Here is a 25,235-nt window from a genome sequence, read left to right on the forward strand (position 1 = left end):
GGGTAACCTGGGTATGGAAAAGCAGGGGGAAGCCCAACACAGTTAAGTAAGCCTTGGTTTCTCGGGTCCACAATGGCTTGGAGTTTAGAGGTCGAATCAGCCTTTCCAGCCAAGAGGAGGATCCGGCTCGGGGTTGCTGCACTAAGAGCGCTAGCAAACTTCCATCCTAGGCTGGGGCTCAGCTGAAGTTAGCTCTAAAACCTGTTCTTCCATCCCCGTGTGGGGGACACCTCCAGGCGGGACCCGTGAGGTCCCCACGCATCTTCTCCATCAGAACACCAGGCAACCCTCAACATTCCCGAGCAGGGTCCGGCACCCAAGGTCCAAGCTCTCGGCGGAAGAAGCCAAGGCACCAGCTTCCTGTGGCCTGTCTCTCACACTAGCCCCGCTTCCGATTGGTCGAAGCCTCGGGCCGGCCCTCCCTCCGGCCCCGCCCTCCCCGCGGATGGACAGGCCGAGGAGGCGGGGCTGCAGCGGCTCCGCCCCTCGGCCCCGGGCGGGCGGGCCCGCCCAGCTGTCAGTTACGGGGGCGGCCCGGCAGGCGGGCGCTCGCTGGCTCCCTCCTCGCTGGCTCGTGCTCGTGAGCCTCTCGCCGCCTGTGGGGAAGTCGGGGCCGCCAAAGCCGCGTCCACCGCCGCCTCTTCCCCGCCCTCCTCCCTCCCGGCTCGGCTGCCGGCCCCTCGCGCCCTCCAGTCGTGAGTAACCCGCATAAGGGCGCGGAGAGTCCCCGCGGCGGCGGCGGCGGTGACGGCGGCGGCGGCGGCCGGCCAAACCATGTTTCGAAGGATCTTGCAGAGGGTAAGAGTGAAACCGTCCTTCCGGCAGCACGTGAGCGCGAGCGTCCGAGCCCGGCCGCGGGGCAGCCCGGGCTGGAGGGCGGGGGCGCTCAGAGCTCCGCTAGGCCCGGTGACAGCGTGCGCCGAGGCCTGCTGGTCCTGCCGGAGCCGGGCTGCGGGTGGGGCGGGGCGCAGGCCGGAGCCCGGAGGGCCTCCAGCCTCGGCTCCCGCGCTCGGGGCTGTCACCACGGGCTGGAGGGTGTGGTGCCCGCGCGCGCCCCTCCCCGCTCCCCGCTCCCGGCTCCGCGCCCGTGGGTGCTCGGCTGCGGGCGGCTGCGGGGCCCTTCCCTGCCCCAGCGTGCCACCACCTTCCCACGACACGCACCTGCCTGTCTGCCTCCTTACTCATCTATCTGCACGGTACAGGAGGGTCATGGGAGACCCGGCCTAGTCCTGGGACTTGAAGACGCTGAACTGCCAAAGTCGGTGGAGAAGGAAGATATTACTCACTGTTGGAAAGTTTCTTTTAAGAATTACAAGTGCATTTTCCTCTCCAAGACCCAGAACCTCATTTTAGTTATCCAGGACTAAATGGCTCAAACGGCAGATACACTCCAGTTTAGTTTCCACCAGGGCTATCTCAATGTAAAATCTGGGAAATCTTGAGGGTAAAAAGGTAAGAGCGTTGGAAAGCCGTAGATGTTTTGTTTAGGTACCAGTTCCTAGAATAACATAATTAAAATCGCTTCTAATAAGAGTTGCCTACTCAAGTGTTTTGGATAGCTTCCATTCGCTCCCTTCTGCAGCTGGTTAATGTAAAGAGATGTTACCTAGAGAGTAGGAGAATTAGTTCAAAGGACAAGAACTTACTGAATGTGTAGCATTTAGTTAAGAAATGTGCCAAGGAGGGTTGAGTCAGCCAGTACACAGGAAGGGAAGATTCTGTTTAGACAGCTTCTGTGAAACATTGAAGTCATCTGGTCATACATCAGAGGAAACATAGTTAACGTCTGCTCTGGCCCTCTGTGGGGACATTGGATTTTTTTTTTTTTCCTTTTGCAATCGTTTTTGGTAGTTTTTTTGAAACTTTGATAGAGCTGAACCTTGGTAGCAAGCAAGGGCATACCCTTTACTCTCCCCATCAGCTGCTTTGTTCAACAGCAAAGGCTTCTGTGCATGATTGATGGCTTGATTTGCTTAAGAGAACTGATTACCTTAACCTCAGGTTACACACGCACACGTGAGTGCACCCCCTCCCCCCCCATACAGTTACCCAAGAGAAAAGGAGTTTGTGGTTTGCTTTTAAGTTTATCAACAATGTTTTCTGATTTGGGAGTTGCTTCTGGTGGCAACAGTTTGGCTTTCAAAAAACATGGGTTTTTCAGTTCTGAAGACCTGGGATTGTATGACGATCATTCTTCGTATTGTTGTTTGTTTATCTGATCTAGAAGTTTCTGTCAAAATGGAAACATGGTATTTACTGTGGTTATTGCTGAAATATATTATTGAATCATCATATTTGAATACATCAGATTGACAAATGGGCTTCCCAGCCTTGGAACTAGAGATACTTGTGAGTAAGTCGTTCTATCGTAGGGGTGGCTTTGTGCATTTGTCAGTAGCTAAAGTCATCCATCCCTTCTATTGAGTAAATGATAAGCTACATTCCTTCTAATATTGTACCTGCTTCAGGCAAGCAAAACTATCTCCAGACCAAATGTTCTCTAGGGGCTAAATTGCCCCTAGTTGAGATCCACCATGGTATGTATATGTATATACATATACACATATATATGGATATATGGATATATCTATCCTTCAATAGGAAAGTTTGAAATGTCTCTCATAGTTAATGTTCTCGTCTACAGTGGAGAGCTTCAGTAGGATCCATGTATAATGCTAGGAGCTATGAAATGGTTTTTAATAAGATGTAGCCCTCCCTTTAGAACTCGGAACTTGGTTGGCGGGGTGAACATGAAAAAGTAATTACAGTGCTGTGAACTGGAAGAATGAGGAGTGCTCTGGGAGCTACTTTGGAGGAGGTTGTTAGGCAGTTATGATAAGCTTTGGGAAGGAGGACATAGTTATAGCTTGAGAGGGAAGGACATGCCAGGAAGAGGGAATAGCATTTATAAAAGTATGGGGTCATAAAAGGAGCAAGGGATCCTTGGGGGGGATGAAGGGTTAAGTTTAAGAGGTGAGACAGTATTCAGGGATGGGTGGGAGATGAGGCTACTCTAGTGGGGAGTGACTAAGTTAGGAGAGGACCTTGCATCTCTTTGAAGTGTTCAAGTTTGTCTTGTCCATGTGTCTGTTTTGAATGCTTAGCATTTAATAAGAGTATTTTGATGATGCTAAGACTTGTGATTTATATTACTAATTTAGATCCTATAATGTGTGTTTTTATTAACTCAACAGGTGGTTTTTGCTAACAGGCATAACGTGAGTCTTTATTTTGTAACTGTCAATCCTTTTTTTTTTTTTTTTTTAACCTTACCCTGTCAACCTTATTTCTCAGCAGTGGAACTATGATACAAGATTAAAAGTACACATACTGATTTGGAGGGTTGCTTGAAGGGTCCATGCTTTTAACTGTACTTCACTTCTCTTAACATTCTGTTTTTAGATGATCTTTCATTTTGACTATTATAATTTTCTTCTGATTAGTATTTTTTAGATAACATTTTGAAAGAAGAAAAGGACATTGCATGTATAATCAATTCTGACTTCATCTTTGAACATTACTAATAAGTCCTTATGGTACTTCACAGATATTTTATTCTTCCTCTTCTTTTGTTAGCTTACTAAAAGAAAGGTGTTATTGAGGGTTAGAAATGCCTGGAAAATGGTAAAGGTGATTAAGACACCCTGATATGTATGTAAGGAATATTTTGATTAAGGTATAGCCTCATTGCATTTCTATTCTGTGGTAAACATCATGAACAAGGCAACTTATAAAAGAAGGTGTTTACTTTGTGTCTTATGGTTTCAGAAGTTAGAGTCCATGATGGTGGAACAAAGGCATGGCAGCAGGAACAGCTGAGAGCTCGCATCTTAGTGCATAGTTTGGAGGCATAGAGGGAGACACTGGGAATGGCTTGAGACTTTTAAAACCTCAAAACCTGCTCTCCACGCCCCATACCTCCTCCAAAAAGGTCCTACCTCCTAATCCTTCCTAAACAGTTCTATCAACCAGGGGCCAAGCATTCAAACCTATAGCTCTGTGGGGCTCATTCTTTCTTCATAGATCCTTTGAGAAATACTTGAACTTAAGGCTCTCAGTGGTCAGAAAGATGATCAGCATTACTACAGTAGGCAGTTTGCAAACTTTGTGAGATTTCTTTCTTAAAGAATATGGTATAATTTAAGAATATTACATTTTCTTTTGCTGATAAATATAAAATATTTCTAAGAAAGAATGTATTTAATTCAGAATGTAAATGGAAGGATTGTTTTGCTGGTCACTTGATTTATCTCTGGTCTTACAAATCAGAAAGAAGAAGGTAAATGAGATACCTTGATTATTTATCTACATCTGTGAAGTTAGTCGATTCCAAAGACCACTAGAGACTAGAGCCAAATTAAAAAAAAATACTTATTTTACTTATTTTGGTTCAACTTGCATGTATGTATGTGTACCATGTTCATACCTGGTGCCAGTGAAGGCCAAATGAAGGAATTAGAGTTACAGGCAGTTGTAAACTGCCATGTAGGTTTAGCAATTGAACCCTGGTCCTCTCAAGATCAGCAAGTGCTTTTAACTACCGAACAATCTCTCCAGTTCCTATGGCCAAATTCCCAGTCTGTTCTGTTTTCAAGAACTTTGCTTCTGCCTTCTCCTTACTGATCATTTTGTGTGGTTAGCACTATGGAAGAGGCAGGAGAAATGTGAGACCCAGTTTCTCTTTCAGGGACTGTCTTTGTGAAATGCTAAAGTAAATTATAGAGTCATTAAAGAATAATGTAGTATAGAGGAAAGGTCACCTTGGAAATACTGTCTTTTAGAGGGGGAAGTGAAAAAGGCTCATGGTCAGGGAGAAAAAGTTTTATGGCAGGAGAGGCGTTATTATGATCTAAGCAATGATTTAGAAAGGGTGGTATTTCTCTCTCCTGCTGTTATTCTTCCTTAGAAGAATACCTTTAACATGAAAACAATAAGTAGCAGTACTTATAACACTTGTTATGTGCTAGATACTCAAGACAGCAGTGAATGGGCACATAAGTTGCTTAAAACCAAATGTCTTAGAGATAGAGGTGTATTTAAAGCAGAAAGATACTGAGACAGAAGCTTGTAAAGTAATGTGAAATCCAACCCTGAGGGTTGATGTCTGGGTCAGCGTTGTCCAATGCAAACATGAGTCATTTGTAAGCCAAGAGTGGAAGTAGTCATATTTTAAAAAAGAGTTAAACAGATTTCTGTAAGAAGTTGGAAGCATTCTTTTAAGCTAGTATATTTAAAATATTTAGATGTGAACCATATAAAATTATTAAGACTTTGCATTTTTTGTTTTTAAATCTTTGGAGTGTGCTTAACTCTAATGGTACACCTTAACTTGAACTAACTGCATTTCAGCCATTCAGGGATCTTGTGTAATTAGGGGCACTGTTTTGAAGAGAATGGGTAGTTGCATATCAGTATACTAGATTTTTAACTTTTGATTTGGGACAAATTTTGAACTTAAAAGAACTTGTGAGAATAAAGTAATATGAAGAGCACCTTTGTATTCTTTACTTTGTGATGGCTTGAATGAGAATGATTTCCATAGGCTAATACTTTTGAATGTTTGGTTCCCAGTTGGTGGACTGTTTGGGAAGGACTAGAAGGCGTGGCCTTGGGGCTGTGGCACTGGGGGTGGGACTTGAGGTTTCAAAAGCCAACACCAGTCTTAGTTTCTCTGCCTCCAGCTTGCTGATAAGATGTAATCTCAGCTATTGCTGAGTGACATGCCTACTTGGCTGCCCTTGTGCCCTTACTGTGATGGTCATGGACTCACCCTCTAAAATTCTAAGCAAGCCCTGGATTAAATGCTTCTTTTAAAAGAAGAAATTGTCTTGCTGTGGTGGCTCTTTAAAGCAATGCAATAGTAGCTAAGACAACCCATATCTGACTATTGCTAATATTTAACTTGATTTGCTTTAACATTTGTTACTTCTCTTACTTTTGTCTCCTCTAGTTTTTTCTTCTATTTTTTTTCCCTCGAGTCAGATGAGGCCTGGCTTATCAACTCTGCTTCAATGAAGAAAAGAAATATTTCCTAATATTGATAATGTCTTTTGTAGTAATTCCCCTACTCTTGTTACAGATCTGGAGTAAGATTTTATGTCTTGATGGTTTAAAATGTTTCATTGTTGCATAACTTTGACCTCTTTCATTTAATTTTTACACTTACTTATTTATAGGCCAGAGGTCAACTTGTGGGAATTGGTTCTCCCCTTCCACCCATGTGGGTCCCAGGGATTGAACTCAGGTCATCAGGGTTGGTGGCAAGTGTCTTTACTACCAAGCCATCTTTGCTGGCTCTACTTTGATTTCTTTTAGTCTGGGTTATTACCCCCTCCCCATCTTAGTTGTAACAAAATAGTTTATAAAGAGAAATTTAGTGAAAGAATCCAGGTGGAGGGACATCTGATGAAGGCTTTAGCTTTGTGCTGTCCCATGGCTGAAGTGAAGAAAGAATGAAAGAGTGAGGGAGGAAGGGGGAGACCATACCTTTTGTAACAACTCATTCTTTTGCAATAATGACATCAATTCTGTTGATGAGGACAGAGCCCTCATGATGTATTGGCTTCACCTTCAGGTATTGTACTGTAGTTGAAGTTTCTATGTGAACTTTGGTGAACACATTCAAGCCTTAGTACCTTCCTGCATGTATTTCTTTTTCGCTTTTCTTCTTTTTTTTTTTTTTTGTTTTTTTTTTTGTTTTTTCGAGACAGGGTTTCTCTGTATAGCCCTGGCTGTCCTGGAGCTCACTTTGTAGACCAGGCTGGCCTCGAACTCAGAAATCCGCCTGCCTCTGCCTCCGGAGTGCTGGGATTAAAGGCGTGTGCCACCACGCCCGGCTGCTTTTCTTCTTTTTAAATTGGGTTGTCTTCATGTTTACTTTACTGTTTGTGTTTAGATTACATTTTCGCATTGATTACATCTTGGAAAGGGGACTGTTGTGCTCAGGAATGTTGTGTCCCCAGGTTATCACGTTGGAGGTTCATGGTCTCTCTGTCATTCATAGGTAATCCTAATTTTAAAAAGTACTTATTTGCTATTAAGGCTCTAACTTAGGGGCAAGTGCGCTACATTTCAAGCCTCAGGTGATTTTTAATTTAGATTATGTGTCCAAAATGTTGCTAGTTGTTTCTACTATATGACACTAATTATTCTTATTTTAAAACCAATAGGTAGTTTGGAGGAGACACTTTAAGACTTTGAAAGTATTATCCTAGTCAAAAGTTTCCCCTAGACTTAGCATATATTGCTGGTTCTTGTATGATCTAGTCAAGTATGATGCTTACAAAATAATAGTTTTTCTCCTCCCCAGCTTTCCCCACGTTTGTCAGCTCTCCTTGCATTTTGCCTCCTTTATGCTTCCTTTTCTTTTCCTTTCTCTGTCTCCACCCTTGCTCCTCCTTTCTTTTTGACATGAACTACTGAGCCCAGGTCTGTAGCAGTCTCCCTCTCATCCGTGTACTGGTTATTTTGATGCTTTGAAACATTTGGAGTGACCTAGCCTGCATAACACTTGTTTACTTTCTGGCATAGAAAAGTATTCCAGGTTGTTCCAGTCCCTATCCTTTCCTAGTCCTGAAATTAGTACTACCTCTGAGGATACATGTTTCTTGTAATGGGGAATTTTCTCTGAGTTCAAAGTCTTGAGTTTCTTTGCTTGTTTTTCTCAGTATACAATTCTAACTGAAATGATCAGTTTAATTCTCTAAGAAGAGGAAGTCAATATTTTATTAAATGGGAAAAATATACTTGGGATATAGTAGCAAATTAATATTTGTTGAATAAGCACTAAGAGGATTCTTTTAGGAACTTGACTTTGCTGGTGTTGTATGCACATTAAAGTTATAGGAAGATAGCAGCAGAAAGGACAGAGTGATTCCTAGCAGTTTAGGCAGGATTTATCATTGCTTTAGGATGGTCACAGTGTGAGGAGAAAAGAGGTGATGCACTGGAGAGGCCGTCTTCCGGACGAAGCTGTTCTCTCTCCTCCTGTAGCCTGCCGTATATGGCAGGTAGAGATGGCGACAACAGATACGAACCTGTGTGGAATTTGTTGTGTATTGGAGGAGAGAGGAATTTCTTAAAGAATCACTAACTGATGTTGCATACTTGGATAAGCACAAGGAAGGACGGCGTAGGGAACCTCAGCATACACATTTAGGGCACCATATTTAAAGTAAGCATATTTAAAGCCAGCTGGAGTTTCTCAGATCAGCTGGGGGCTTAAGTTTGATGAGGTTATTACTAATTTATTGAAGTGAATTTTAAAGAGTAGTAACTATGGAATAGTTTTCTTTTTGTGTAGTTTTTGTTATATGTATGTGTACCAGATAGTTGAGTTTTTGTTTGTTTGTTGTTTGTTTGTTTTGAGACAGGCTCTTGGTCTGTAGTTCAGGGTGGTCTAAATCCTTCCTTCCATGTTCTTCTTTTTCTCCTCTTCCTCTGCATGTTTAGAATATAGAAGATATTAATATCTTCTTATATATTAATACGTTTTCTTATTAATATAGGAACAAAGCCTTCTCTTCTAATCCCAAATTAATCTCTTCTAATCTAGTCTATTTGAATTAAAGGTGCAGTATGATTCAGTGATCAGAATGTGAACTCTGAGACTGAATCACCAACCAAAGAGTGAGCATGGGCTCGCTTAGGTTCCCTGCCATATGTAACAGATGAGCATCTTTGTCTTCATGGCGTCCTCCAACAACAGGAATAGGGACTGTCCCCAAATCTGTTGCCTGTCTGTGAGTCCTGTTCCCCTAACTGGGCTACCTTGTTAGGCCTCAGTGGGAGAGGATGCACCTAGTCTTGCAGAGACTTGATATGCCACTGTGGTGTGTGTGTGTGTGTGTGTGTGTGTGTGTGTGTATGTGTATGTATATGTGTGTGATACCTAGATGTCCCCTTCTCAAAGGAGAAGGGGAGGAAAGAATGGAGGAGGATCTTCATGAGGGGACACTGGAAGGAGAGAGGGTGCTGATATTGGGATGTCAAGTGAAAAAATAAATAAATTTAATAATTAAAAAAGAATGTGAACTCTGAACCAGGACTTTGTGTGCAGTCTAGACAACATAGACAACATCTCAAGTATAATAAAAAAGCGTGTGTTGGGTGGTGAGAGGGGATACTATGAGCTCTGATGTCAGCCTGCCTGGGTTGATATCTACCCTACACCTTAACTGCATGGTTTGGGGCAGGTTAACTGGATTCTTCTGAAATGTTTTGTACATATTAGCTGTTGCTAAAATATTGTTTTGTTGTTATAATTATACATTCCACAATTTTTTAGAGAACAGTAAACAATTGTTTTGTCTTGTAGCTTGCTTTGCCCCTACCAACATTAATTCTTTTAAATTGTGTTGGATTTGGGAGGCTCGGTTCTAGGGAAGTGATGTGGTAACAGGAGCACTGCCATCATGAATTGGCTAATGCCTTTCTCAAGAGGCTAGGCTGGGCGAAGCTTGTAGGCCCAGGCAGGAGGACTGTGTGTCAGCTCAGCCTGTGCAACAAAGTAAGTTAGAGAGTAGCTCTGTGTTGCATAGTGTGAGCCTATATCAGAAACAGAAACAAAAGCAGGAGCGTGGGGTTGGGATGTCAAGTGAATGAATGAATGAATGAATGAATGAATACATACATACATACATACATACATTTAATAATAATAAAAAGAATGTGAACTCTGAATCAGGACTTAGGGTGAGCCTGGAGTTTCCCTGGCTGGAGTGTTCTCATGTGGTCTTTCTGCAGGCAGGTGGGCCCTTCTGCTGTTCTGGTACATGCTGGAATAGCAGGGGCGCTGACATTTTGTTCTTGGACTTACAGAATCTCAAGACAGATCCCAACCTCACTCTTTTTATTAAAGTATTTAGTGTGTGTGTGTGTTATGAAGCATCACAACACATGTGGAGGTAACTTTGGGGAGTAGATTCTCTTTCTACCATGTGGGTTCCAGGATTGAACTCAGGTAATCAGACTTGGTAGCAGGCACACTTTCTCTAGCCTCTGAGACATCTCTTTGCAACCCCAAACCCCTTTAAAAACAAATTACCCATACTCAAGTACATTAACAGAACATAGACTAAGATAGTGTCTTTTTTTTTTTTTAATTTTAGATGATCAGTCAGGCCATTGGCGTTTGCGTAACATACTGTTAAATATTCACTCTTTGCTCTAACAACTATGCCAAGGCTTACTGATAAAGCCTGAGATGAAGAAATTGATTTTTAGTGGAGGAGAACGGCAGTTTAGTAGTAACAAAGCAATGTGTGATAAGGGAGGGTACTCAGAGGAAGGATTGGAAGCATGAGAGACAAAGTAATGACACGGTGCAGGGGTTAAGGTGGCAGGGAGAGCAGTGGAGGTTGTTGAATCTTCCCGGAGATTTCTCTGAAGGGAGAGAATCAGGCATTTCCAAGAGTCTAATATAGCCTAGCACAGAGTAGGAGTGTGTTCCTGCATGCAGATGGAAGTAGTGACAACAGTTAGCCTGGGAACATGAATGAAGGGGTTTTAGTCTTAGACTAGTGTCTTAGTTAGGATTTTATTGCTGTGAAGAGACACCATGGCCAAGGCAACTCTCATAGAGGCTAACATTTAATTGGGTCTGGCTTACAGTTTCAGAGGTTCAGTCCATTGTCTGAGGTGGGAAGCATGGCAGTGTGCAGGCAGACATGGGGCTAGAGAGCTAAGAGTTCTACATCTTGATAAGAAGGCCGCCAGAAGGAGACTGTCTTCTGCTGGCAGCCATGAAGAGACTCTTCTGCACTGGGCAGAGCTTGAACACTAGGAGACCTCAAAACCTACCCCGACTGTGACACACTTCCTCTAACAAGGCTACAATTCCTCCAATGAGGCCACACCCCCTAATAGTGCCACTTCTCATGGGCGAAGCATATTCAAACTGCCACATTCCACTCCCTGGCACCCCATAGGATTGCTCAAACATGTGAGTCTATGGGGGCCATACCTACGATAGCATAATGCAAAAAACAATTACTCCAACTTCACAAGCTCTCATATAATCTATAGTGTCAACAATGTTTAGAACTCCAAAGTTCAAAGTCTTTTCTGAGATTCATGCCGTCTCTTAACTGTAATCCCCTATAAAATCAAACTCAAAAAGCAGATCATATACTTCCAGCATCACAGAATATACATTACCATTCCAAAATGTCATAGTAAGGAAATACTGGACCAAAGCAGAAAAGTACCTATGCAAATTCTGAACTCCGCATCTCCAGATCAGATGTCAAAGCACCTTTCAGATATCCAACTTCTTTCATCTTTGATGACCGTAACAAACTTCTTTCTCTTAAGCTGGTTTCACTCTCTGTTAGCAGTGTTCCTTGGCAGGTATCCCATTGCTCTGGCATCTCTGACATCTTTGGGGTATCCAAGACAACTGGTGGCAAAATGCCTAAGAAAATTAACATAAAGGAGGAAAGATTTGTTTTGGCCCACAATTTCAGAGGTGTAGGTCTTGTCAGTTGGCTCCATCACTGTGCATCATGGCAGACATGGCTTATTGGAGCAGAGCTGCTTGTTTCATAGTGGCCAGTATGCAGAGAAAAAGAGAGAAAGAGTCAGAGACAGAAAAAGTCCAAGGCTAAGACATACCTGTCAAAGTATACCCTCAGCAACATATTTTCTTCAGTTAGGCTCTACTTCCTCATAAACCCTTCAGCTGTCAGTTAATCCATTGATAAAGTTAGTGAGTGAGACTTGATCTAATCACTTCTAAATACCACCACCAACTGAGGACAAAACAGTCTTTGCAAGACTGTCACATGAGTCGTTTTGCAAGACACTTCATATCCTGATCCATAAGTATGTCTATAGGAGATGTCTGTAAAATAATAAGTTTTTTTTTCCTCCTGACCACTCAGTACCCAACAATAATGATGCTGAGATTAATTATTTATTATTAATTGCCTAGGCCATAGCTTTGACTCATTTCCGGACTAACTCATACTTTTTTAACCCGTTCAAACTATTCTGTATCTAGTTACCTCTCCTTCACTCTTGGCATGCTTCTTCCTTAGCATCTTCCTCAGCAATTCTCTCTGAGTCTCACTTGAATCTCTCCTTTATAGCTTTCCTATTTCCCAGAATCCTCTCTTCTTGACAATGCCCCACCTCCTGTTTCCTGCCTCAGCTCATTGGCCATCAGCTTGTTTTATTGACAGGTGATGCTTTTAAGAGATTCTCGATACAGATGTCTAGCCTTTTAATTTTGCATACAGGACCTTAGTGCTCTGGCCCTTCATATCACTTTGGATGCTCTCTCTGCTTACCTTTCTACACACAGAGGCCTGACCATTTCTCACTAATTATTTTTCTCACAACCCAGATGATTTCTCAGATATCCTTCCCCCTTTTTTTCCAGTCAGGTAATACAAGGAGTTAGTTTTAGTTTTATTCTCCAAAAGCATCTCATAGTACTTAACTGTTATAATAGAACAGTAATAATTTAACTTTTGGGTTGCTACTTATGAGGGTAAACTTGGTATAAACGGTCAGACTTCCTGATAGCCAGTTGGTGTATCTGGAACTTGAACATAGTACCTACTTCACATTCTTACATAGCACCAAGTGAAGTAATGTTTGTGATGTGCTCACCATGCTATCCAACATTTTGACAAATATTATGTAATTTTGGTTATATTATGCATCTTTAGTGAATACATTTCTCCTTTGCTTCCCGTCCCTCATTTTCTTCTCTCCAACTTTATTCTTTTCTTCTTCTTTCCTTCATGGTTACATAGCCCAGTCTGGCTTTGTTCTTGAGGTCTTCCTGCTGTATCTACCTAAGTGCTAGATTGCAGATCACGCCAAGAATTACTGCACTGTTTTTGCAGTTTATTTATTCCATTTCTCCCCTCCTAAATTTTGGAGTGCCTTAGTCTGGAGATTTTTGAATAGCTGAGATGATAGTTGAATAGGCAAAGGTTAGAAAGCAGGTTGAAGTATATTTGAGAGGAAGATGATCTGTGAACAGCTGGAATACATATATATTTTGGAGAGAAGTGGATAGAAGTATTAGATGTATATGAATGTTGAAGGGAAGTCAAGCTCCATAAGGACTGAGAAATGCTACTGAGATACTTATATTCAGACACTTTCAAAAGAATCTTAAAGTTGGCTAATAAATGAATAAGGAAATAGAAACAAGCAGCACAGACTAGTAGTCCTCTAAGTATGGAGGAAAGGAAGTGCAGAGTAATGACGTATTACATTCATGGTAATTACCTGTCATCTTTAAAGCATGTTTTAGCATCTTTTATTTGATATTTATTAAAAAGCTTTAATTTCAAAGAATTTTAGAATGGGTTTTATATGTGTGTGTGTCTGTCTGTGTATGTCTCTGTGTGTATTTGTCTGTGTGAATGCATGGGCTCATATGTGCATGTGTGGCTGTGGGATCCAGAGGAGGGTTTTGGATCTCTTGGAGCTCGAGTTGCAACTGTTTGTGAGCTGCTCAGCTTGAGTGCTGGGATATGAACTCTAGTCTTCATGATTGAGCGACTAGTGCTTTTAACTGCTGAGTCATTTCTTTAGCTGTTCTATTTCGTTTTTATTTTTTAAATCTGTCTTTATCTACTATCTGTCTATCCACCTATCTATCTATCTATTAATCTATCTATCTATCTACCTACCTATCTATCTATCTATCTATCTATGAATGAGAGGGAGAGCAAGTGCATGCATGTGAATGAGCTGTGGTATGCATATGGAGGTCAGAGGACAACTTGGAGTCAGTGATCTTCTACCATGTGTTCTAGGGATCAAACTCAGATTGGCAGGCTTGGCAGTGACTACTCACTGAGCCATACTTCTGGCCCACCTTGTTTTAAAAAATTATTAACTATGATGGTTAGTATTGTCAACTGGGCACATAGGAGGAAAGCCTTCTAGAACAGCTTTGAGGAATTGTTTGGATTAAGGTTAGCCTTTGAGGATGTCTACAGGGGATTGTCTTGATTAAGTAAATTGATGTGTAAAGACCCATTTTAATTGTGGGTGGGATCATTCACACGGTAGGGGATCCTAGACTGTATAAAATGAAGAGGGCAAGTGGAGCTCTAGTGTGCATGGCTAATTTTACACCATTCATACCAGGAAATGTAAGGTGCAATTCAGTAAAAAGTCAGATACCTTTCTCATTGCAGTTTTTAATATCAAGTCATGCTTGAGTATTATATAAGTGCAAATGTGTAAGTTTTCCAGGTCTCCAGTGGTACTTTATTTGAGCTCTCATAAGTAAATAATATTTTAAAGTATTTTAAGGATTTATAGCTTTATACCATTCTACAGGTTGGTTTTGTATGTCAACTTGACACAACCTAGGCTCATCAGAGAGGAAGTAGTCTCAGGCGAGGAAATGCCTCTGTGAGATCCAGCTGTAGGGCATTTTTTCAATTAGTTGTCAATGGGGAGGGCCCAGCCCTTGGTGGGTGGGGCCATCTCTGGGCTGGTAGTCCTGGGTTCTATAAGAAAGCAGGCTGAGCAAGCCCTGATGAACTAGTCAGTAAGCAGCTCTCTTCCATGGCTTCTGCAGTGCTCTTGCCTCCCAGGATCCTGCCCTGTTTGAGTTCCTGTCCTGACTTCCTTCAATAGAAGTATAAGTCAAATAAATCTCTTTCTCCCCAACTTGTGTTTTGGTTATGGTGTTTTTGTTGAAGCAGTAGAAACCCTAATTAAGGTAGCCATTCTGTGCCAAAATACATTTAAGTGTTAGCTCTTATTATTAACTAAAAACAAATATTAAAACAAAATAAAAACAAATCCCAGACTCTCACTTTGTAGCCTAAGGTGGTTTGGAACTCACCATGTTGTCCAAAGTAGCTTCAAATTCCCAGCAACTCTGAGTCCTGGGATTATAGCTGTGAGCCCTCATACTGGTTGCTAAAATTATTTTAAATAATAAATCTGTACTTTTCATTTTGAGAATAAGTGATAGGAATCAAGAAAAATTGAAAACTTCAAAAACTTTAGAAGTAGTACAGGGATGTGATATAGAGCATGCTTAATATTTAAGACACAAATATTGAAGCCAACTGGAGGCTCAGCCCTGCTTATTATTGTGTTTGCAATTTTCATTTTCTTTGGGGAGTCAATACTTTGCTTCTACTGTGTTTCAGGGATTTAACTCAGGTCAGCAAGCATCTTTAACAACTGAATTATCATCCCTTTGGCCCTGTATTTGTGATCTTAACAACTAAACATTTCCCCACTGATGAAGTGAGACCCGCCCTTTGTTTTTACTCAGCATTGTGAGAATGCAGTGATTTAAGAGTATTTGAAGCTGCGATGTTAGAACTGTAGTACATTAGCTGTTGTTAGCTTAATACAAAATACCCCGTTGGGTCAAGTATCCCTGACATTTATTAAGTATAAAACAGTTTTTTATGTAAATAATTTTTTAAAATGCAAATGATCATAAAGGAAGTTGATATTCTGTGCAATGTAATAAAAATCTTGCTTCCAAGTTATTTTAATTTCATTAAGCTTTGATTTTAAGCTCAGAGAAAGCAGAGCCATCACTTAGTTCTGGTTCTACCTCTGCTACCAATATGGTATTAGAAAATTGCTCATCTTCTTTTCCCCTGTCTGTCCAGTGAAGGTACTGCCTGGCAAATCTCTTAAGTAGTTTTCAGGATAAAGTTTTAGTTAAAAACAAGGAAGAACTGCAATTTTTGCTGACCATTTGCAAATCTACAACATAGAAATTTTGATATGTCATATATAAAAATTTTGAAATGTTTTGTTCTTTTTTGTCACCTTTGTTAAGAAAAAGCTACTGTCTTCGAAAAGCATGGATTCAGTGAGAAAATCTGATAGCTCATATCAGATGACTGTTGTAGCATCTGCCCTGTAGTAAGTTTCAGAGATGTGGGCCTTCTTTTCTAACTGAGACTCCCCTTTTCCCCCCCGTACAGCTTCCTATGGTGTCCCATAGTAGTGTAACACCTGCCTCTCCATTTAGTTGCCCAGAGTAAAGGCTGTGAATGACTCCTAACGTCTCTCCCCTCCCTCCCTCGCCCCCCCTTAGTTCTTGGGTCTCTCAGAGCAAACAAAAGCAGCCCTCCAACCCCACAAGATTATATCCTATTTCCGGGAGCAGCCTACATTTTGTTATTGGCAGATGTGAAGGATACAGAGAAATAGCCCTTTGCTTTATTTAGTGAGGGACTGATCTGAAGGACTGTCCCAGCTTCAGAATGTAGAAGGACTATATGCTCCAGCTGCCAATGCAGATCTGTCACTATTCAATACTCTTCAGCCTCTCCCTTTACCCAGTCATACTTCTTTGCTGGTGTACACAGGTGTTGCCCTTGAGATCACATCCTGATGAAGTTCTTGCATGGAGAGTTCACTCCAAGTGCAGCTCCTTGGGAACAGGAATTATGACAGCCACCTACAATTCTGGTAGATATTGATTTTATGAGTTTTGTGTTCTATTTTTTGAATTTCATCTTTTTTTTAATACTAAGGATTAAACCCAGGGCCTCATGTAACTGAAGAAGGTGTCCACTGAGCATTGCACTCTTACATTGAAACTGACAGTCTATATATCTTTTATACAGGTGTCTGTAGCCAGTAGATTAGAATGTGTTAGGTTATAAAGTATTGTGTAATAGTCTTCAGTTTCACAAGCTGAACTTTGAGTAGACACATACATGTCATATTCTGAAAATTTTTGTGTGTGTGTGTGTGTGTGTGTGAACATGTGCATATGCATGGGTGCCGTGGTGTGCATGTACAGGTCAGAGGACAACTTGTAGGTGTTGGTTCTCATCTTCCATACCATTATGTGGATCTCAAGTATTGAACTCGGGTTGTTAGGTTTGGTGCAAGTGCTTTTACTCTCTGAGCCATCTTGCTGGCTTCTTTAATCTTTTTTTTTTTTAATTTTTAATTTTTTACTCCAGATTTTATTCCCCTCCTGGTTCACTCTCTGACTTTTCCACATCCCATACCTCCTCCCCACACCCCTGTCTCCACAAGGATGTCCCCACCCCCACCCCACCAGATCTCTAAACTCCCTAGGGCCTCCAGTCTCTTGAGGGTTAGGTGCATCTTCTCTGAGTGACCTGGCAGTCCTCTGCTGTATGTGTGTTGGGGGCCTCATTTCAGCTGGTGTATGCTGCCTGGTTGATGGTCCAGTGTATGAGAAATCTCGGGGGTCCAGGTTAATTGAGACTGCTGGTGCTTCTACAGGGTCACCTCCTCCTCAGCTTCTTCTAACTTTTCCCTAATTCAACCACAGGGTCAGCAGCTTCTGTTCATTAGTTGGGTGATAAATGAAAGCAGGTCTTGGAGTCTGGAAGCAGTTGAAAGTATGGATTTCCTTCTGCAGCCCAGTGAGTGCAGAGACATGGAGGCTGAAGCCATAATGGAACCCTCTGCCCCTAGCCACTGAAGGGAGCTCCCTAACCAGGTCAGAAGCTTTAGGCTCAGGATCTTCCTGCCTGGCCAGGCTGTAAGAGAGTTCTTTCCTCTGAGGAGCAGGAGTGCTGGAAGCTGAACTCTGCTTCTCCTGAGGAGTGGAGAAGTGTCTAGGGTGGGGCTTCCTGCTGTAGCAGAGAGCTTGGCTTTCCTCCTTTTTCTCTCTTGGCCCCTGAATCAGTTCTGGCTCTGTAACTCTAGAAGGTCCAAATTTATGGCAGTACCAGGGTGCCTGCCAGGCCTTGTTTAGTTGAATGTGGGCATGCAAATGTGAAAAAGTAGGATCAAACGGGAAAGAATTGTCAAACATGATGGGGGAGGGAAGAACCCTGAGTTGTCCCAGAGTTTCTGAAAATTCACAAGCAAGCCCTGTGATTTTTGTCTGCAGAGGTAGAGACACCTGTTAGAAAGTTTTAAACTGGTTAGTTCATAATGTTGTCCCACCTATAGGGTTGCAGATCCCTTCAGCTCCTTGGATACTTTCTCTAGCTCCTCCATTGGGGGCCGTGTGATCCATCCAATAGCTGACTGTGAGCATCCACTTATGAACTAACCAGTACCCCTAGAGCTCTTGACTCTAGCTGCATATGTATCAAAAGATGGCCTAGTCGGCCATCACTGGAAAGAGAGGCCCATTGGACATGCAAACTTTATATGCCCCAGTACAGGGGAACACCAGGGCCAAAAAGTGGGAGTGGGTGGGTAGGGGAGTAGGGGGGAGGGTATGGGGGACTTTTGGGATAGCATTGGAAATGTAAATGAGGAAAATACCTAATAAAAAATATATATATATAATATATATATATAAAGAAAGTTTTGAACTGTTCTTAGTTGCTACAATGACTTTTGCTAGCTGTCTGTTGCTTCCCTGCAGGGAGAGGGAGAGGGAGAGGGAGGAAAGAGAGGTAAGAGGAGAAGGGAGAGGAGATGAGGGGAGGGGAAGGGGGAAAGAAGGGAGGGGAGGGGAGAGGAGGGGGAGGGAGGATTGCACATGCACACATGTGTCTGTGCTTTGTGTGGTTGCTGTGACTGCACTGACATTTATCAGCACTCGGCTCTCTCTGGCTCATTTGCCCTCAGAACTTCAGCCTGCTAGTTATCAGAAAACTATATGAGGGCGCTCGAGCACACATACACACACACACTCACACACACACACACACACACACACACACACACACACACACACACACATACACACACACATATACACCAGTCCTTGAATGCATATTTGTAGTCTTCTTGTGTCTCATTGGCTGTTAAACTGTTAGCTGAAGCAAATTGCATAGACAGCCTAGAATTAATGAGAGAAAGGCTTATATATAAGAGAATTACAAGAACATTAAAACACAGATGAGAGGCTGGGTGTGGTGGCACACACCTTTAATCCCAGCACTCGGGAGGCAGAGGCAGGCAGATTTCTGAGTTCAAGGCCAGCCTGGTCTACAAAGTGAGTTCCAGGATAGCCAGAGCTATACAGAGAAACCCTGTCTCAAAAAAAAAAAAAAAAAAAAACAAAAAAAAAAAAAACAAAAAAAAAAACCAAAAACCAAAACCAAAACAAAACAAGAACACCGATGAGATCCATATTCTAACACCACTCTCAGGTTAGTATTTTAAGTATATCTACAGAGAAATATAAATAAAGTACATATTGGAATTTACAGAATGGAAGTGTTTCTTAAAAAAAATATGTGCCTAAGTGTATTGTTTGCATATGTTTGTGCAACACATGTATGTATGGTTCTGTGAAGGCTAAAAGAAATCATCAGGTCCTATGCAAATGAAATTAAAGATGGTTTTGAGCTGCCCTGTGAGCCCTCTTGAAGAGGTGCTTTTAACCACTGAGCCATTTCTCCACCCATGGAAGTATTTTCTCTAATGGGGGAGAGACAGAGGTTTTTTGATGTCATTTGAGTCAGAAAGACTAATTTCACCATCAATTGCATTTTAGAAATTTTCATCCCTTCTATATCTATCAAATGAAAACTTTATTTATATAAAGAAACTTGTATTGGGAAGCTGAGGAAGGAGTATCATGAATTTAAGGCCAATCTGGAATATGTAGTGAGATCGGCCTCAAAAAGGAACAAACAGAAATCCTTAAACCAAAAGCCAAACCAAAACAATGAAAACCACCTTTTACCAAATGTTAGAGCTGATTTTTATCCCGAGTTTCACTGTATCCCAGGAAGACAGAACAAATAATTTTTCTTCATTAATTAATGTATTCACTTTACAACTCAGTCACAGCCCCCTTCCTTCCAGCCCCCCCCCACAGTCCCCTGCCCCTCCCAGCTCTCCTCCCCATCTCTGAGAAGACAGAGCTCCCCCACCATACCAACCCACACTGACACATCAACTCACAGCCCAGTTAGGGAAACAGGATCCACAGGCAGGTAACAGAGTCAGGGACAGCACTCACTCTAGTTGCTGGGGGACCCGCCTGAAGACCAAGCTGAACATCTGCTACATATGTACAGGGGCAGGCCAAGGTCCAGCCCATGTATGCTCTTTGGTTGGTAATTCAGTCTCTGGGAGCCCAAGGATAGAAAAAATAATTCTTAATTATTAAATTTTGGATAAGAATTGGTATACTAACTTCTTGGTGCTGATCACTTATTTTGTTTTTCTATCCTTAAGAGAATACTTTTTTGTTGTTGTTGTTGTTAAGTACTCTATTTTTTATTATATTTTTATTATATTTTTTTAATTAGGTATTTATTTCATTTACATTTCCAATGCTATCCCAAAAGTCCCCCACACGCTTCCCCACCCACTCCCACTTCTTGGCCCTGACATTCCCCAGTACTGAGGCACTGAGGCAGATAAAGTTTGCACAACCAATGGGCCTCTCTTTCCAGTGATGGCCAACTAGGCTATCTTCTGATACATATGAAGCAAGAGACATGAGCTCTGGGGGGGGGGGGGGTAACTGGGTAGTTCATATTGTTGTTCTACCTATAGGGTTGCAGATCCCTTTAGCTCCTTGGTTACTTTATCTAGCTCCTCTACTGGGAGCCCTGTGATCCATCCAATAGATGACTGTGAGCATCCACTTCTTGTTTCCTAGGCCCTGGCATAGTCTCACAAGAGACAGCCTATCTGGGTCCTTTCAGCAAAATCTTGCTAGTGTATGCAATGGTGTCAACGTTTGGAGGCTGATTATGGGATGGATCCCTGGATATGGCAGTCTCTAGATGGTCCATCCTTTTGTCTCAGCTCCAAACTGTGTCTCTGTAACTCCTTCCATGGGTGTTTTGTTCCCAATTCTAAGAAGGGACAAAGTATCCACACTTTGGTCTTTGTTCTTCTTGAGTTTCATGTGTTTTGCAAATTGTATCTTATATCTTGGGTATTCTAAGTTTCTGGGCTTATATCCACTTATCAGTGAGTACATATTGTGTGAGTTCTTTTGTGATTGGGTTACCTCACTCAGGATGATGCCCTCCAGGTCCATCCATTTGCCTAGGAATTTCATAAATTCATTCTTTTTAGTAGCTGAGTAGTACTCCATTGTGTAAATGTACCACATTTTCTGTATCCATTCCTCTGTTGAGGGACATCTGGGTTCTTTCTAGCTTCTGGCTATTATAAATAAGGCTGCTATGAACATAGTGGAGCATGTGTCCTTTTTACCGGTTGGAACATCTTCTGGATATATGCCCAGGAGAGGTATTGCGGGATCCTCTGGCAGTACTATGTCCAATTTTCTGAGGAACCGCCAGACTGATTTCCAGAGTGGTTGTATAAGCTTGCAATCCCACCAACAATGGAGGAGTGTTCTTTCCCCACATCCTTGCCAGCATCTGCTGTTACCTGAATTTTTGATCTTAGCCATTCTGACTGGTGTGAAGTGGAATCTCAGGGTTGTTTTGATTAGCATTTCCCTGATGATTAAGGATGTTAAACATTTTTTCAGGTGCTTCTCAGCCATTCGGTATTCCTCAGGTGAGAATTCTTTGTTTAGCTCTGAGCCCCATTTTTTAATGGGGTTATTTGATTTTCTGGAGTCCACCTTCTTGAGTTCTTTATATATATTGGATATTAGTCCTCTGTCTGATTTAGGATAGGTAAAGATCCTTTCCCAATCTGTTGGTGGCCTTTTTGTCTTATTGACACTGTCTTTTGCCTTGCAGAAACTTTGCAATTTTATGAGGTCCTATTTGTCAATTCTTGATCTTACAGCACAAGCTATTGCTGTTCTATTCAGGAATTTTTTCCCTTGTTCCCATATCTTCGAGGCTTTTTCCCACTTTCTCCTCTATGAGTTTCACTGTCTCTGGTTTTATGTGGAGTTCCTTAATCCACTTAGATTTGACCTTAGTACAAGGAGCTAGGAATGGATCAATTTGCATTCTTCTACATGATAACAGCCAGTTGTGCCAGCTCCATTTGTTGAAAATGCTGTCTTTCTTCCACTGGATGCTTTTAGCTCCCTTGTCAAAGATCAAGTGACCATAGGTGTGTGGGTTCATTTCTGGGTCTTCAATTCTATTCCATTGGTCTACTTGTCAGTCACTATACCAGTACCATGCAGTTTTATCGCAATTGCTCAGTAGTACAGCTTTAGGTCAGAACCAGAGGTTCTTTTATCCTTGAAAGAGTTTTCGCTATTCTAGGTTTTTTGTTATTCCAGATGAATTTGCAGATTGCTCTTTCTAATTCGTTGAAGAATTGAATTGGAATTTTGATGGGGATTTCATTGAATCTGTAGATAGCTTTTGGCAAGATAGCCATTTTTACTATATTGATCCTGCCAATCCATGAGCATGGTAGATCTTTCCATCTTCTGAGATCTTCTTTAATTTCTTTCTTCAGAGACTTGAAGTTCTTATCATACAGATCTTTCACTTCCTTAGTTAGAGTCACTCCAAGGTATTTTATAGTATTTGTGACTATTGAGAAGGGTGTTGTTTCCCTAATTTCTTTCTCAGCCTGTTTATTCTTTGTGTAGAGAAAGGCCATTGACTTGTTTGAGTTAATTTTATATCCAGCTACTTCAATGAAGCTGTTTATCAGGCTTAGGAGTTCTCTGGTGGAATTTTTAGGGTCACTTATATATACTATCATATTATCTGCAAAAAGTGATATTTTGACTTCTTCCTTTCCAATTTGTATTCCATTGATCTCCTTTTGTTGTCGAATTGCTCTGGCTAGGACTTCAAGTACAATGTTGAATAGGTAGGGAGAAAGTGGGCAGCCTTGTCTAGTCCCTGATTTTAGTGGGATTGATTCCAGCTTCTCACCATTTACTTTGATGTTGGCTACTGGTTTGCTGTAGATTGCTTTTATCATATTTAGGTATGGGCCCTGAATTCCTGATCTTTCCAAGACTTTTATCATGAATGGGTGTTGGATTTTGTCAAATGCTTTCTCCACATTTAAGGAGATGATCATGTGGTTTTTGTCTTTGAGTTTGTTTATATAATGGATTACATTGATGGATTTTTGTATATTGAACCATCCCTGCATCCCTGGGATGAAACCTACTTGGTCAGGATGGATGATTGTTTTGATGTGTTCTTGGATTCGGTTATCGAGAACTTTATTGAGGATTTTTGCATCAATATTCATAAGGGAAATTGGTCTGAAGTCCTCTATCTTTGCTGGGTCTTTCTGTGGTTTAGGTATCAGAGTAATTGTGGCTTCATAGAATGAGTTGGGTTGAGTACCTTCCGTTTCTATTTTGTGGAATAGTTTGTGAAGAACTGGGATTAGATCTTCTTTGAAGGTCTGATAGAACTCTGCACTAAACCCATCTGGTCCTGGGCTTATTTTGGTTGGGAGACTATTAATGACTGCTTCTATTTTTTTAGGGGCTATAGGATTGTTTAGATCATTAACCTGATCTTGATTTAACTTTGGTACCTGGTATCTGTCTAGAAACTTGTCCATTTTATCCAGGTTTTCCAGTTTTGTTGAGTATAGCCTTTTGTAGAAGGATCTGATGGTGTTTTGGATTTCTTCAGGATCTGTTATGTCTCCCTTTTCATTTCTGATTTTGTTAATTAGGATGCTGTCCCTGTGTCCTCTAGTGAGTCTGGCTAAGGGTTTATCTATCTTGTTGATTTTCTCAAAGAACCAGCTCCTCGTTTGGTTGATTCTTTGAATAGTTCTTCTTGTTTCCACTTGGTTGATTTCACCCCTGAGTTTGATTATTTCGTGCCGTCTACTCCTCTTGGGTGAATTTGCTTCCTTTTGTTCTAGAGCATTTAGATGTGTTGTCTCCAGGGACACACTTCCTCCAACAAGGCCACACCAACCCAACAAGGCCATACTTCCCAATTCTTTCAAATAACGCCACTCTCATAGTGCATAACAGTGAACTTATGGGGACCATTTTCATTCAGACTACCACACTGTGTATAGTACATGTCTTTTCAAGCTTTTGAATTTGTGAAATAATTCTTAATTAGTTTTTTCTTTTTATTGATTTCTTTCATTTTCTATTTCTTTCTTGATTTCTTTCCTTCTCCCAATCTCAACCCTTTTTGAGTCAGGGTCTCACTGTGTAGCCCCGGCTGGCCTGTATGTGAACACCAGGATGGACTTGAAGCCACAGAGATCTGTTTGCCTTTGCCTCCATAGTGTTGGTATTAGAGGCATGTGCCACTGTGCCTAGCCTAATTAGTTTTTATGGTGGAATGATGAAGAAATTTAAGTAGCAAGATTATTGTTAAAAGTTTCATTTTCTAAGAGATCCTTATGTCATTTAATTTATTTTTTTTAAAGATTTACTTACTTTATGTGTGGGAGTGTTTTGTTTGCATATATATGTGTGCACTGTGTGTGTGTCTGGTGCTTGATGGTGTCAGAGGTGTTGTCCAATCCCCTGAAACTAGTTACAGGCAGTGGTGAGCTGCCATGTGGCTGCTTGGAATTACACCTCGGTCCTGTGAAGGAGCAGAGGACTTGAGCTGTAAGTTTCTGATCTTTATAGAACACTCAACCTCAGATGTGTTGCTACAGCCTAGGTTACTAATTCAATCATAAAGGCGACCATCATGGCTTAGTCAGCCCCTAAAGATACTAAATTTTAACCCTATTATAAATTTTGACATACACATTTTCAGCATACTATTTAGACCACAGCAATATCTGTGTTTTTCTAAGATTTTGAGCATGCTTACCTTTTTGTGAGGTTTGTCTTTCATTAGCTTGGCTTCTGTGGGGTTTACTTGGTTCTTTAAGATGACAGGATGTGAATTTGCTGAATTAATGTTTTCTGCATGATAAACAGTGTTGTAGTTACCATCCATTAGTTTCTTTGCTTCTAGAGTAGGCAAGACCTTACTTAGGCAGTTCTGCATCAGGCAGTTCTGAATCTTTTCTAGAAATTGAGACTGTAACATGAGTTAAGGATTTTCCACTCAAGAGCGTGCTTTCCTCTGCTTGCTATTCTCTAATGTAGAATCATGTGCAGAGTTAGGGGTATTGTATGGGGACCTAGGGAAATGTGACTCAGAATCACCAGCTACTAGAAAATCTTTTTATATATACATAAAATATTTGTATCACATACCCACATACTATGAGATGTTTGTTCCACTTCTGTCAGCTCTTTGTTATTAGATGGAGATTTTCAGCTGTGTTTGGAAGCTGTAGCTATTGGTTTATTTTTTATTTTTTATGATAACTGCCAACTACACAACAGTCAGAGGAAGTCTCCATAGAATCTTGATTATTTCTCTGGGGGTAGAATAATATTGCAGTGCCAAAAATTTGCTGTAGTAAACTATAAACATGTTCAAAGAGGTTGAGATAAAGGAAGAATTTTAAAGGCAAAA

General features: G+C 41.3%; 1 protein-coding gene across 5 annotated transcripts in view; it reads left to right on the forward strand.

Moving 5' to 3' along the window:
- The first annotated feature begins 488 nt into the window (after positions 1-488).
- Positions 489-25,235, forward strand: part of Eea1 (early endosome antigen 1) — a 104,856-nt gene continuing 80,109 nt past the window's right edge. For 2 of the 5 annotated variants that reach the window (XM_006513522.4, XM_006513523.4), the window contains exon 1: positions 490-798. In XM_006513522.4, coding sequence (XP_006513585.1) covers positions 775-798 — 24 coding nt within the window. In that variant the 5' untranslated portion in view covers positions 490-774. Of the gene's footprint in view, positions 799-25,235 lie in introns of all 5 variants that reach the window. The other 3 variants (NM_001001932.3, XM_006513524.4, XM_006513525.4) reach the window with 3 other exon arrangements.

The sequence above is a fragment of the Mus musculus genome, chromosome 10, assembly GCF_000001635.26.
Source record: "Mus musculus strain C57BL/6J chromosome 10, GRCm38.p6 C57BL/6J".
NCBI lineage: Eukaryota > Metazoa > Chordata > Mammalia > Rodentia > Muridae > Mus > Mus musculus.